The sequence below is a fragment of the Octopus bimaculoides genome, chromosome 8 (genome assembly GCF_046866305.1).
Source record: "Octopus bimaculoides isolate indiv1 chromosome 8, ASM4686630v1, whole genome shotgun sequence".
In the NCBI taxonomy this organism is placed as follows: Eukaryota; Metazoa; Mollusca; class Cephalopoda; order Octopoda; family Octopodidae; genus Octopus; species Octopus bimaculoides.
In genome coordinates, this window is record NC_142935.1 from 69,529,845 (window position 1) to 69,542,344 (window position 12,500).

Here is a 12,500-nt window from a genome sequence, read left to right on the forward strand (position 1 = left end):
TTCAAGAAACAACATAAAAGATTCTGTATTACTCATACTTGTAAATTGGTAAGCACGATTTTATGTGGAAGATAAGGAAAAAAAAAAAAAAAAAGAAATGTTTTCTTTGAGGATCAAGACCATTATTTTTGATAGTTTGATGAAACAGAAAAAAAAAAAAAAATTATAAAAAAAAAAAAATTATGCACAAAAAGAAAAAAAATCACTAGCGGTTTGATGTTGTGCATATCGAATCGATGGAACTGGTCTCATTGGAACAAATGAATAATGTGTTACTTTATTTTCCGAATATAAATCAGACTGTTCTGTCCATTTATTAAAGAAACCAGACCTTTCTCCAAGGGGAATAAAAAAAGGTATCCGAACAGCTGTTTTTCATCTTTCTGCAAAATCACTAATTACATCGTTTCTATTAAATTGCGTCACTATGTCCATGTTTTTTAAAAACTTCCCATTTCACTTTCTTCTTCAGTATACATGAAAACTATGAAAGGAATTTTATGTCAGCAACACATATTTCTAAAATGTTTTAGCTTTATTCCTCTTCTTTAGAGTCTACCACATGCTATTTAATTTCCGTGGCAGAGAATTCGATTAACTTCATATCAATCAAGTGGGGAACCATTGAGAGAGATTATGCTAGAAGTAGCTGTCAAAAATCTCTCAATTTATATCTTACCGTCTTAAAACAGAAATTGTGTAGAGAATGTGATCATATATATATATATATATAAAGAAAAAGATAAATAAGTCACGGTTGGTACGCCTTAGGTTAATTTGGTCTGAGCTGATCAGGAGTCAAGTAACAGCAACAAAAACAACCGGCTGAATATCGTTTTCTAACTTCAGAACATATAGCCTAAAAATCGATACTTAATTGAACCAGAGGGAACGAAAGAAATCTCAATAATATTTGAACTCAGAATAGCGTTGTTTCGAAATGCTAAAATATCCAATCAGACTTTCAACTTCCTTGGTCACATATTTACCGAACAATAGGCAACTCGTTCTCCAAGAGTATAACAAAGTTCTTGTGAACAATCCAACATTCCGGTTCAGATTCTCAGTTGGAGTCATTTCAATTTACTTGAATCGATAATGGAATTGGAAATGCACGAAAGTCAATACTTAGAATTTATTGTTTCCTAAAATTATAGGCTTTGAATCCAGAACAAGTTGGTATTGTCAGCTACAAGTTAAACTGATCCGGTTTCAAATTAAATTCTCAAACATATTGATTTATTTTCTTTATGCAATCAATAAATTAACAGGTATTTACTTATCAATATATCTCTATATCCAGTGCGCTGAGTTCAACTGAACATTATCGATTTACTTTCGAAATAGTGACGTTCTTATCAGTGTTACCAATATTGTACCTAGTTCCACAGCTTCCAACAGCCACTCACTTCTTACACTCTCTCAGAGCGTGGCAAATGGAATGGCGAAGAGACGGAGATTTTATTTTTAAAAGGTGATAGTTACTTTCGTGAAAAACTATTCTTACGTTAGTTCTTACGTAAGATATCAGAAACCTGATGTTACATGTTGGTTTACTGAAATGACTTGGAAACAAAACTCTCAGACTTTCCTGTAACTGTCTAGCAATTTGTAATTTTATGCTATGTTTTCAAATCCTGTAGGTGCCAATTTTGTCTTCAAATTTTTTCGGAGTCGAAAATAAAGAAGCGGTTAAGTACTTTACATTATCAACATCATCGTTCCTTCCCCTCCCATAACCCTCTGACCTTATGCCTGTGTTAGAAATATGAAGGCGGCAAATTATTAGAATCGGCGGAGCGTCAAAATGCCTTGAGATATTTTTCCCATCTCTTTACTTTTTTTGAGTTCAAATTTCATCTTAGTTAACTTTGCATTTCATCCATCTGAGACCGAAAAAGATAAAGTACCAGTCAAGTACTAAGGTTGATATAATCGGCTGCGCTGTTCTTCAAAAGTTCTGTCTTTCTTCTTAACAAAAAAAGCATAGCATAACTGGAAACACAAGTGAGAAAACATGCACAAAAATAGAGATAAAAGCGCGCACACGCGTACACATGCATAATCAAGCAGAAATGTGGCGAATACTAATCGAATTCCATTGCCCAAAATTGTTCTGTGAAACCACTCTTTTCCATAGATATGAAACATTTGGACTAAAGGACAAATTCATGGCTGCACTTTGTTTAAAAGAAGCATGTCAGTTTGCCTTAAGTTATCGAAGAAAGAATTAGAAACAGCTACTGCAGACATGCTGATTGAAATCTCCTTTCGTAAATGAAGGAGAAAGCGTTTGACACCACAGGTGCCATATTTTCTTTCTACTATAGGTACAAGGCCTGAAATTTTTGGAGAGGGAACAAATCAATTACATCAACCTCAGTGCTCAACTGGTACTTGTTTTATCGACTCCGAAAAAAAAAAGCCTCAGCGGAAACTGAAGTCTGAATGTACAGAACCTGAAGAAATACAGCTAAGCATTTCGTCCAACGTGCTAACGATCCTGCAAATTCATCGCCTTCGTAGAGGCGGCTTATAATAGCCTACCCTTTTCAAGCGGCAATAGCTACTTTTGTGAAGAACTATTCTTACGTTAGTTCTTACATAGAATATCAGAAACCTGATGTTACATGTTTTTCTGATAGTGAAATAACTTGGAAATAAAGTCTTCTGAGTTCAAATTCTACTGGATCCAATTTTGTCTTAATTCTTTTTCCAGGATGTATAAAATAAAGTAGAAAACGAGATGAAAGCACAAATCCAAATATTTACAACGCCCACCTGTCCATAAACTAGTTTCACAGTATACTTGAAAAAGTTCAAGGTACACTATCAAGGATCTTAACGTCAGCCATTGTTTTGTGATCACTTTCGTGGTATAATATGGACGAATAGCCAGAGATGATGTAGCTTTCAACGGTATATGGCCGAAATAGAGGACATACAAGTCCCCATGTGGTATACAAGTCACTATGGACATACAAGTCCCCATGACACTGCAACATCAAAAGACAATCCAAACTAACTCTTTTTAGTCACATAGGGTTCAGATTCTTACCAAACTAAGTCTATTTACTCCAACGAGCGTCAATTTTTAACCATTGTGATACTATTTTCCATAGATAAAAATCATATCCACGACGAGTAACCTGACCTGTTAAGGAAGCGTCAGTAGTTCAATGTAGTGAGCGTAGGATATGACTTTTGAGAGCCAGAACCATCTCTTGAATGTAAAGATGAAATGGTTGGGCGGACAAAGCTTTGAGCAGCCAATTTCCAGTTTATGATACCAAACCAGTTGTTGGTGTTTCATTCAGTTTCTAGACAAATTCATTGTTATTTCCTTCTTTCATTTCATTGTCCATTATAAATGTAGATGGGTAAATTACTTATGGGAGAGACTGACTTCCTGGTTAAGATTAGCTTCGTCTTCCATTAACTATTTATTGCCACAAGTCCTAAAACAGTTTTGTCGCTTTTAATTTGCTCATTACATAGCAGCGTTAGCTTGACTTAATTACAGTTTTTCAGACAGATTGAGTCTGAGTGGATTCTCTTTCTAATGTTTCTTAAAAATCTCTTCGAAATTAGAAGGCATTTGCATTATATTGTGTTTACTTATAATCAGATGAAGATGGTGCATTTGCTAATTAAGGTGGTAAATTGGCACTCGTCAACCATGGTACCCATTTACACTAGATTGAGTTCCTGTTAGGTAAACTTTAAAAGTCTCTAAAATGGATTGACGTGGTCAGTACTAAATGTTTACATCACAGTCGGAGTTAAATGCAGGATCAGTGATGAAGATCGAACTACTGTCTCTACCTGTTATATATATGGGTCTCTTTAGTTAGAATATCATTTAACCTTAATTCATTAGCTCACACACACGCAATATCACATAAAAGCTCTATTCATTTACTAATCAGCTCTGGCAATTATAATTCGAAGCGCATGTGTGTGTCTCTTTCGCATTTGGCCCATCTCCAATATTTTCAATCGTTGCTTTAACAAATATTAAACTTTTCGCTCCGGCTTCAGAAGTTATTGAAACTTCTGGCAACTACTCATAATGTTTGCAGAAATGCCAAGACATATATTTGGGATGAGGTATATTACATTTCTTAAGATTAACTTCAGGAAAACCAAAATTCTTAACACCGAAACACTACGCCAAAGTGGCACCATCTTATATCGCAATAGCAGCAGTAATCGATGCAGTGAAATACACTCTCTAAACCAATTAATCAACCACAGAAATAAATAGAACAAATTAAGAAACTTTCAATTATCTTGAAGATTTAAAGGGTAAATGGTGACCGATGTACTTTTATACGACATCTCATTAAACGATTAAAGAAAACTTCTTGAAATTTATCTACGGTGGAAATGTCTCGTCTAATTAACAATGTATTTCAAAGGCAATCATTTAAATTACATTTTGGCTTAAAACATTTGGCCTTTCTAATGAAGACAAAGTGTAAATGCTTATAGACAAAACTAGAAATAACCTGATAGACTCGTCTGGTCAATAATTTAGTTCTACATTCGAAAGCATTTATCAATATTAAAGTGGTTTCCTTGGAAACGATTCATTCACCTAAATTCTTCATAGAATCACTGTAACATGGTCAGATATTTATTACTGAAGTGTTGTTGTTGTCGGTGGTGGGGCAGGATTCAGTTTAAAGACGCATCTTTATCGTAGTCATTATTGTTTAGCAACACAGCTCTGATCCAACTGTGACCATTTCAGATGATAATAAACCAAAGAGGGTGCCTTGACGGCATTTGTGTACCCGTACATGTTTTGCATAAAACATTTTATATGTTATGCGAGGATCTTGTGGCCTCTCAAAGAAAAGATTCGGAATATAAAAATCCTTGCGTATTTCTTCTGGCTCTTCACATTCTAAGTTCCAATCCCGCCGCGGTCAACATCGATCCGGGTTCGTTTAAATGAAGTATCAGTCAAGTATTGACACACTCTATACCCTCTAAATTGCTGGGATTGTTCCAGAGTCAGAAATTATTATTATTATTATTATTATTATTATTATTATTATTATTATTATTATTATTATTATTATTATTATTATTATTATTATTATTTTACGTTCTGAGTTCAAGTTCGGCAGAGGTCGGCTTTACATTTCATCCTTTTGAGATCAATAAATTAAGTACCAGTCAAGAACTGGGGTCAATGCGATCAACTATCCCGCTCCCCTCAATTCCAGGCCTTGTGCCTATAATAGAAAGGATTATTATTATCCTATCTTCTGAGTTATATATGTCACGTCTCAGCTCCATCCCGCAGCTAGAGACAGAACACTTTTATTTCACAGGTGTTATTCCAAGTATTACTGCCAACAAAATACTTCCTATGAAGTTTGGAATTCGTAGCTTTTGATGCCAGAATATTGCTTTCTTTGAGACGGTCCCAAGTACAACGATCACGATAGGTATCACATTCACATTCGAGGCTCTATGGATGCAGATATCATCCAATGCTAGGTCTTGGCACTTCCTGACTTTCTCGTATTTTGGTCTGCAGGTATAGATATGTTGACGGAGGTTCATTCTTAGGATTCCTTCCGCGGGTGAGTGATATCTGGTCGGTTATGTTGTAGTTTTTGTCTGTGTGTAGTGGCATATCCCATATGAGTTTGACCTGATCATTCTCTGTTACTGGCAAAGGGTAGTGCTCTTACCACTTGTTGGAACATCCTAGTCTATACTTTCTAAAAAACTCCCAGTGTATTCACATTGCCACTTTTTCGTGGCGTTTGATTTTTAATTTTCTTTTGGGCTAGTTTTGAGTATCTACTAATTATACGTCTGTCTCAAATGATTTTTCACGTAATCTACACAAAGATGATACTGCTGTCTTATCAGTTGGTTCTTCTTCTTCTTCTTCTTCTTCTTCTTCTTCTTCTTCTTCTTCTAAAAGAGATGGTGAGGTGGGCAAGATTGAAAGGGCTGAGGACAGTCACCTTCCTCTTCGACAAAAACCTCATCAGTTTAATGTTTCTCCTGGAAAAAGTGAGTGTGGAGAGGGAGATATCGCCCTTCAACAAACTTGGTGGAAGGTGAGCAGGAGCGGTGAGTGTAGCTCACCACTCCTATGCGTTAGCGAATACACTTAGGAGAGGACTTATGCCTATTAGCAATAACGGGTAGTGTGCGTTAATCACTACAAAAATCTCAAAAACTCAGATTGTGGTGATGAGAAATACCGATGGTGGAAACTCTAGCGTTTATATTCATGGTTCAGTCCTCCACGATTCAAGGACATATCTGTGTTTATGAGGGTAAGATCGGAAATTTTCGCTCTTAATTAGTGTCCGAGTAAAGAGAGTTCTTCAGTATAATTCTTTTCTCAGCCACATAGAGACTGCATCTCTCACTGCCAGTGGAGTAAATTTTGTACTTTCCCAATGCACTCCACATTATGTTGTGATCTGTGGAGCTTTCTTCCAATGATCATATGCGCCTGATACGGCTGCGACATTTTGCTTCCGCTGAATATTGAAGGAGGACTTGTGATTGCTAAATTTGGTTCTGAAGGGAACATATGTATACTTGAGTGTGTGTGTGTGTGTGTGTGTGTGTGTGTGTGTGTGTGTGTGGGTGCGCGCGCGTGAGTGCGTGTGTGTGTATGTATATATATATATAATATATATTATATTCATATAAATATATAATAAAATATAGTATAATATAGGATAATACAATATAATATACATATTTCTATGTCCGTACTTAAGTTTACCGGCATAATCCGGTAAGAAGATGTGTAGCTTAATGTCAAGCCACTTAACCTCGTAATTCGATAGATGGAGATCAATATCTATTAAGTAGTATGTTGAAATAAGTACATGAGATCGATGTTATCGCATAAAACGCCCTTAAAGGCGGTGCCCCAGAATGGCCGCAGTTGAATGACTGAAACAAGTTACCGAACAAAAGATCGTGTAATGTGTGAAAGAAAAGTGGTTATAGAAGGTGTGATAGTTTAATGGTGTGATATAATATTGTAATAGACTAATGAGGTGTGAGTCAGAGCGCTTGTAGTGTACGATGGTGGGGATGATAGTGCAAGTGGGAGAGGGTAGAGTATATACAAGGAGAGACAGAGTTAAAGAGATAGATAGGGAAAGAGAGAGAGAGAGAGAGAGAGAGAGAGAGAGAGAGAGAGAGAGAGAGAGAGAGAGAGGGAGAGAAGGGGAGTGATTACACAATTGGAGGTGAATAATGTTAGAAGTGGAAGATAAACTAAAGGAGTTTATCTTCTATAAGTCTAGACGTGTAGAGGTTGCAAGCCGGTGTGGACGGCACAGTTAGTACGGTGTCGGGCCATTTAGGTGGGGTGAGGTGAGAGGTAGTCGATACTACAGACGCTTCATTAGCAATGGAAAGAGTGAACGCCATAGACTATTGTGCATATTATCCCTACAATTAAATCAACACGGAGCCAACAAAAGAACTCACATATTCGTTCACGCATCCTGCCTGAGATAACAGCCAATAAACTCCAAAATGATGCTCTACAACCTTAGAAAAGGATACGTTTGTTACTGTGGTCCAGGTGCAATGATAATAAAACATAACAAAAAAAGTAAAGGTATATTTTCCGTTACGAAAAAGTAAAAAAAAAAGACTGTCAGCTGGAGGAGGGAGAGATTATTGGAGGTTGGCGAGAGAGGTTTTCGGAGGTTGGCGAGAATGATTGTCGGAGCTTGGTGAGAGAGGTTATATAAATATATGAATGAAGTGTTTGAAGAAAGTGCAATAATAGCGTTCACACTCACTGATGGTCGCTCTCAGTAACTACCTTTAGCTTACGGAGTTCTTGTTTGTATAACTATCGAAAAGCAGCCAGAAGGATAGACATATTGTTGAGAACAACTGATTTCTGCTGTATTTCTGCTGTATTTGTGGATATTACACTTTACCCAGGCATTGAAATAAAATCACAGATTTTTTTGAAGAAAGCTTACCTTACTTTGGCAAGAAACTGGGCGACACAATATAGTATGTAAAACTAGACACACCATATCCTGTGTAAAACATATTGAAACACTGAGACAGCTTTGTCTTCTGAGAAAATTAAGGTTGGTGTTTGACCGGCCACAGATTAGGTGGCTATTGCATGACAAGCAATTTTTGGAGACCATGTATGTCATTGTAAAATCAAGTGAGCAAGCAAACCCAATAGAAATTATGTTGATATTGTTTCTGTGTCATGTAATATGATATAATATGATATAATATAACATAATATAATATAATATAATATATATATATATATATATATATATATATATATATATATATATATATATATATATATAGATATACGAAACCGTGTTTTTCTTCATTATATTATCGTACAGAATCTATACACATGAACAGTAGTAATGGTTGTACTTACCCTAACGATATCTTGCATCAAAGAATATCTAAACATCCAGTCGAGTTTTATTTCATCGTTCTCCAGGATGTCCTGAAATGAAATGAAATACATAATATATAATTATGTATGTATGTATGTATGTATGTATGTATGTATGTATGTATGTATGTATGTATGTATGTATGTACGTATGTAGCTATGTACGTTAGATCAATCGGGGTCAGTGCAAAAAACACTTTAAGATTACTGGAAAGAAAAATTACATCGGTTCATGCGAAGGCTATTTAAAAAAAAAATCTTATACAAATCATTTGTCTTCTTTCCAGCACATCAACAAAAGTAAAGCCAGTAAGTTGTAGCTAAGTACAGGGTTTGAAAACCAAATGCACATCACATACAATCAAGTGAAGAATCGTGGAAAGATCCATGCCATATGTAAATGGAACTAAGAAATGCAACTTATGCGTAACAGAAAGATCGAAGAAGTCCACCACACTACTTAATTCCAGAACCGAATTTTTCAATAAATGCAAACATATGGACAAATTTCTTTTGGCGAATTAGAGGACACTACACTCTTCGTGTTGAGCTGCTATCTCGTAGCCTTTGGATGCCTCTCCGTTTAAGTATTTTCTTTCTTTTCTTTCCTTTCTTTTCCGTTTTTATCCATTGTTTGTCTTCTCCTTACACGTTTTGCATCAACGTTTTTCTTGTTCTTTCTCGCGGTTTCTCATGTAACAGCATCCTAATTTTCAAACAAAACATACCATGTCCTCAAAGCCCGTGGATTGCTTGGAGATAAAAAGCACGTTATAAAAACTGATTAACCACGTGTCTTAATGGTCAGAAACTATTAGTAGCACTTATTTTATACAGGCCATATTATATAATTGAGCCTGAAAGATTGCTTGTAAACACAAGGCATGCTGTACAAGCTTGTCTGTTTATTGTGTTTTAACAGCATGAAACTAATAGTAGCTCGAATATAAAACACTGAATATATTGAATCCTATTTATCTCTCACAAGATAGAATACTTTTTTGTTGATCTTACCCTAACGGAACAGTAAATTATAATCGAAGGAAAAGGCAAAGATAAGGAAAAAAGTTTTTAGAATGATTTAACTCACTAGATTTCCAAGTTATCAACATTGGAAATATGCATTAGAGGGGAGTGGGATGTGGCGGGGGAAGTGACAGGAATTTATGATGAAAATAGAATGGGTAATAGAAATCTAAGTATAGCGTAACAAAAAAATTACGATGGATACCATTTCAGTGATGCTTCAATCATATTTATATAATTATATCCAAGAAGTTTCGTCTTCAAATCACATTGTATCAGAAGGTGAATAAAATCTGCACCGTGGCTAGGATCCAGGCAAAGCACTTATGCGGTTTGATACTAAACGATAAAAATGATAAACTGAATGTACAAGATGTTCGGGTTACACTTGACGATATTTCATGTCTCTATTTTCAGGAACAGCTTGATATATTGGTGAACTATCAACGACGTTGGAGAGCATAACGATTACAGTAGAAGTTGAGAAAATGATAGCTGACCTGGAGAACCGGAAGCCACCTGAATGTCGGAAAAAAGTTACACGTATCATGTTGATTCGCACCAAATATCAAAATGCGGACATCACGACAGCTGCTCAATACTCTGTGAATACTTTCAAAACTGTAAGATGTGACATGGGCAGCTGCAACGGAGACTACAAAGTTGTGGTTAGCAGGAAGGGACACAACAGGCGTTTCGAACAGCACTTTAGGTTCCGTTCAGACGGGTCAGTGCTACTAGAGACTGTGGTCAAATCCTGACTGGAGAGGCTTGGTGCTGGAAGGATATATGCGCAGCAGCAGGATTCGATCCCTTGCCATACCTCCTGAAAGAGCCAGAAGTGGTTGTTGGAAGATTTCTACAACTTTATCAGCCCCAATTTAACCCGACTGAAATTTCATGGATTTCTATTTGTGGGGCGCGCTTGAGAAAGACAACACCCATTCTACCTGCAACATGAAGACCGAGCTGATGGCCAAGATCAAGATGATCGAAGTTCTTCCCATGATACAGTTGGAATGCATGTACTATCTTCCGGCGTCGTATTTAGGTCGTGTTGGAAGCTGAGCGCGGATACTTTGTGCAAACAGCTATCTCTCAGACATAATAAAGTTGATACATTTTGAATTCTTAGAATACTTTTATTTTTGGATGAGATATTGTTTTCTTTCCCTTTTATGCAAATTGTGAAATTTAGCCCACATGCTGGAAATAACCTTTTTTACTCTTACTCTTTTACTCTTTTACTTGTTTCAATCATTTGACTGCGGTCATGCTGGAGCACCACCATTAGTCAAGTAAATCGACCCCAGGACTTATTCTTTGTAAGCCTAGTACTTATTCTATCGGTCTCTTTTGCCGAACCGCTAAGTTACGGGGACGAAAACACACCAGCATCGGTTGTCAATCGATGGTGGGGGGACAAACACAGACACACACACACACACACACACACACACACACACACACACATATATACGACAGGCTTCTTTCAGTTTCCGTCTACCAAATCCACTCACAAGGCTTTGGTCGGCCCGAGGCTAAAGTAGAAGACACTTGTCCAAGGTGCCATGCAATGGGACTAAACCCGCAACCATGTGGTTGGTAAGCAAGCTACTTACCACACAGCCACTCCTGCGCCTTTTTTGTTAAGTTTTGGTTGATTAAAAATTTTTCTGATAAGATAGTTAATGATTTATTGTACTGAAAAATATGGATGTCAAAATATGATTTTCTATATGCTAAAAATAGACAAACATCTTTCTTATTAGGGCACATAGGATAAAGTCACCATATATAAACTCTGCATGAAAAGCACTTAGATGGAAACGGTTGGAATGATTTTGATCATAGATCTGCGGAATTATGTTTCATAACAACACGAACCAGATAAGAGTCACTGTATGCTCTCTTGGTTTGTTAGGAATACCAACCAATTCTGCCTGAGATCACATCCTCCATCTTAGAAAAGAGAAGGACATACTGTTCAATACAGTCTTACTCATAAACGTATCTTTTTATCTTTTACTTCTTTTAGTCATTGGACCCGGGCCATGCTGGAGTACCACATTGAAGGGTTTTAGCCGAATAAATTGACCTCAGTACTTATTTTTGAAGTTGGGTAAAGTGTGTGAATCTGAGAGGGGCACATGTTGAATAAAATCATAATTAACTGTTCCTCCTGAAATTTTCTTTTTCCGAAAGCCAGGAACTTTTCAGCATCCCCACGTACACATGCAAAGTGTACCTCCCTCCCCCACAACAGATGTTCATCTGTACGTCTATCTATACATATACACATTCACACACATATATACAAACACTCACTTATGGATATTTATGGTGATGAGGATGTGTGTAATGGTATGTATATATGACTTCGACTGTATGTGCATGTGTATTGGTTCGTGTATAAATGCATGTATGTATGTATGTATGTATGTATGTATGTATCCATCCATCCATCCATCCATCCATCCATCCATCTATCCATCCATCTATCTATCTATCTATCTATCTATCTATCTATCTATCTATCTATCTATCTATCTGTATAAATGAATATGTGCGTGTGTGTAGGTTTATATGAGTGTGTGCATGAATGCATGCGTTATTTCTTTACTACCCACAAGGGGCTACACACAGAGGGGACAAACAAAGACAGACAAACGGATTAAGTCGATTATATCGACCCCAGTGCGTAACTGGTACTTATTTAATCGACCCCGAAAGGATCAAAGGCAAAGTCGACCTCGGCGGAATTTGAACTCAGAACGTAGCGGCATTTCGCCCGGCGTGCTAACGTTTCTGTCAGCTCGCCGCTCGCATGTGTGTGACAACAACAACAACAACAACAACAACAACAACAACAACAACAACAACAACAACAACAACAACAACAACAACAAGAATTACAACAATAAGGTCAATCCAGATGTATCATAAAGAGATTCACCGTACCAAACAGCGTTCATTAATACTGGAAAAGTCACACCGATGTTGATTAATAGGCACGCAT

General features: G+C 36.7%; 1 protein-coding gene across 1 annotated transcript in view; it reads right to left on the reverse strand.

Annotated features, from left to right (window-relative positions):
• The window catches only part of LOC106867808 (atrial natriuretic peptide receptor 1), an 898,165-nt gene that overhangs the window by 109,711 nt on the left and 775,954 nt on the right, over positions 1 to 12,500 (reverse strand). The window contains exon 12 of the mRNA XM_052970159.2: positions 8,435 to 8,506. Within this exon, the coding sequence (XP_052826119.1) occupies positions 8,435 to 8,506 (72 nt within the window). The remainder of the gene's footprint in view (positions 1 to 8,434; positions 8,507 to 12,500) is intronic.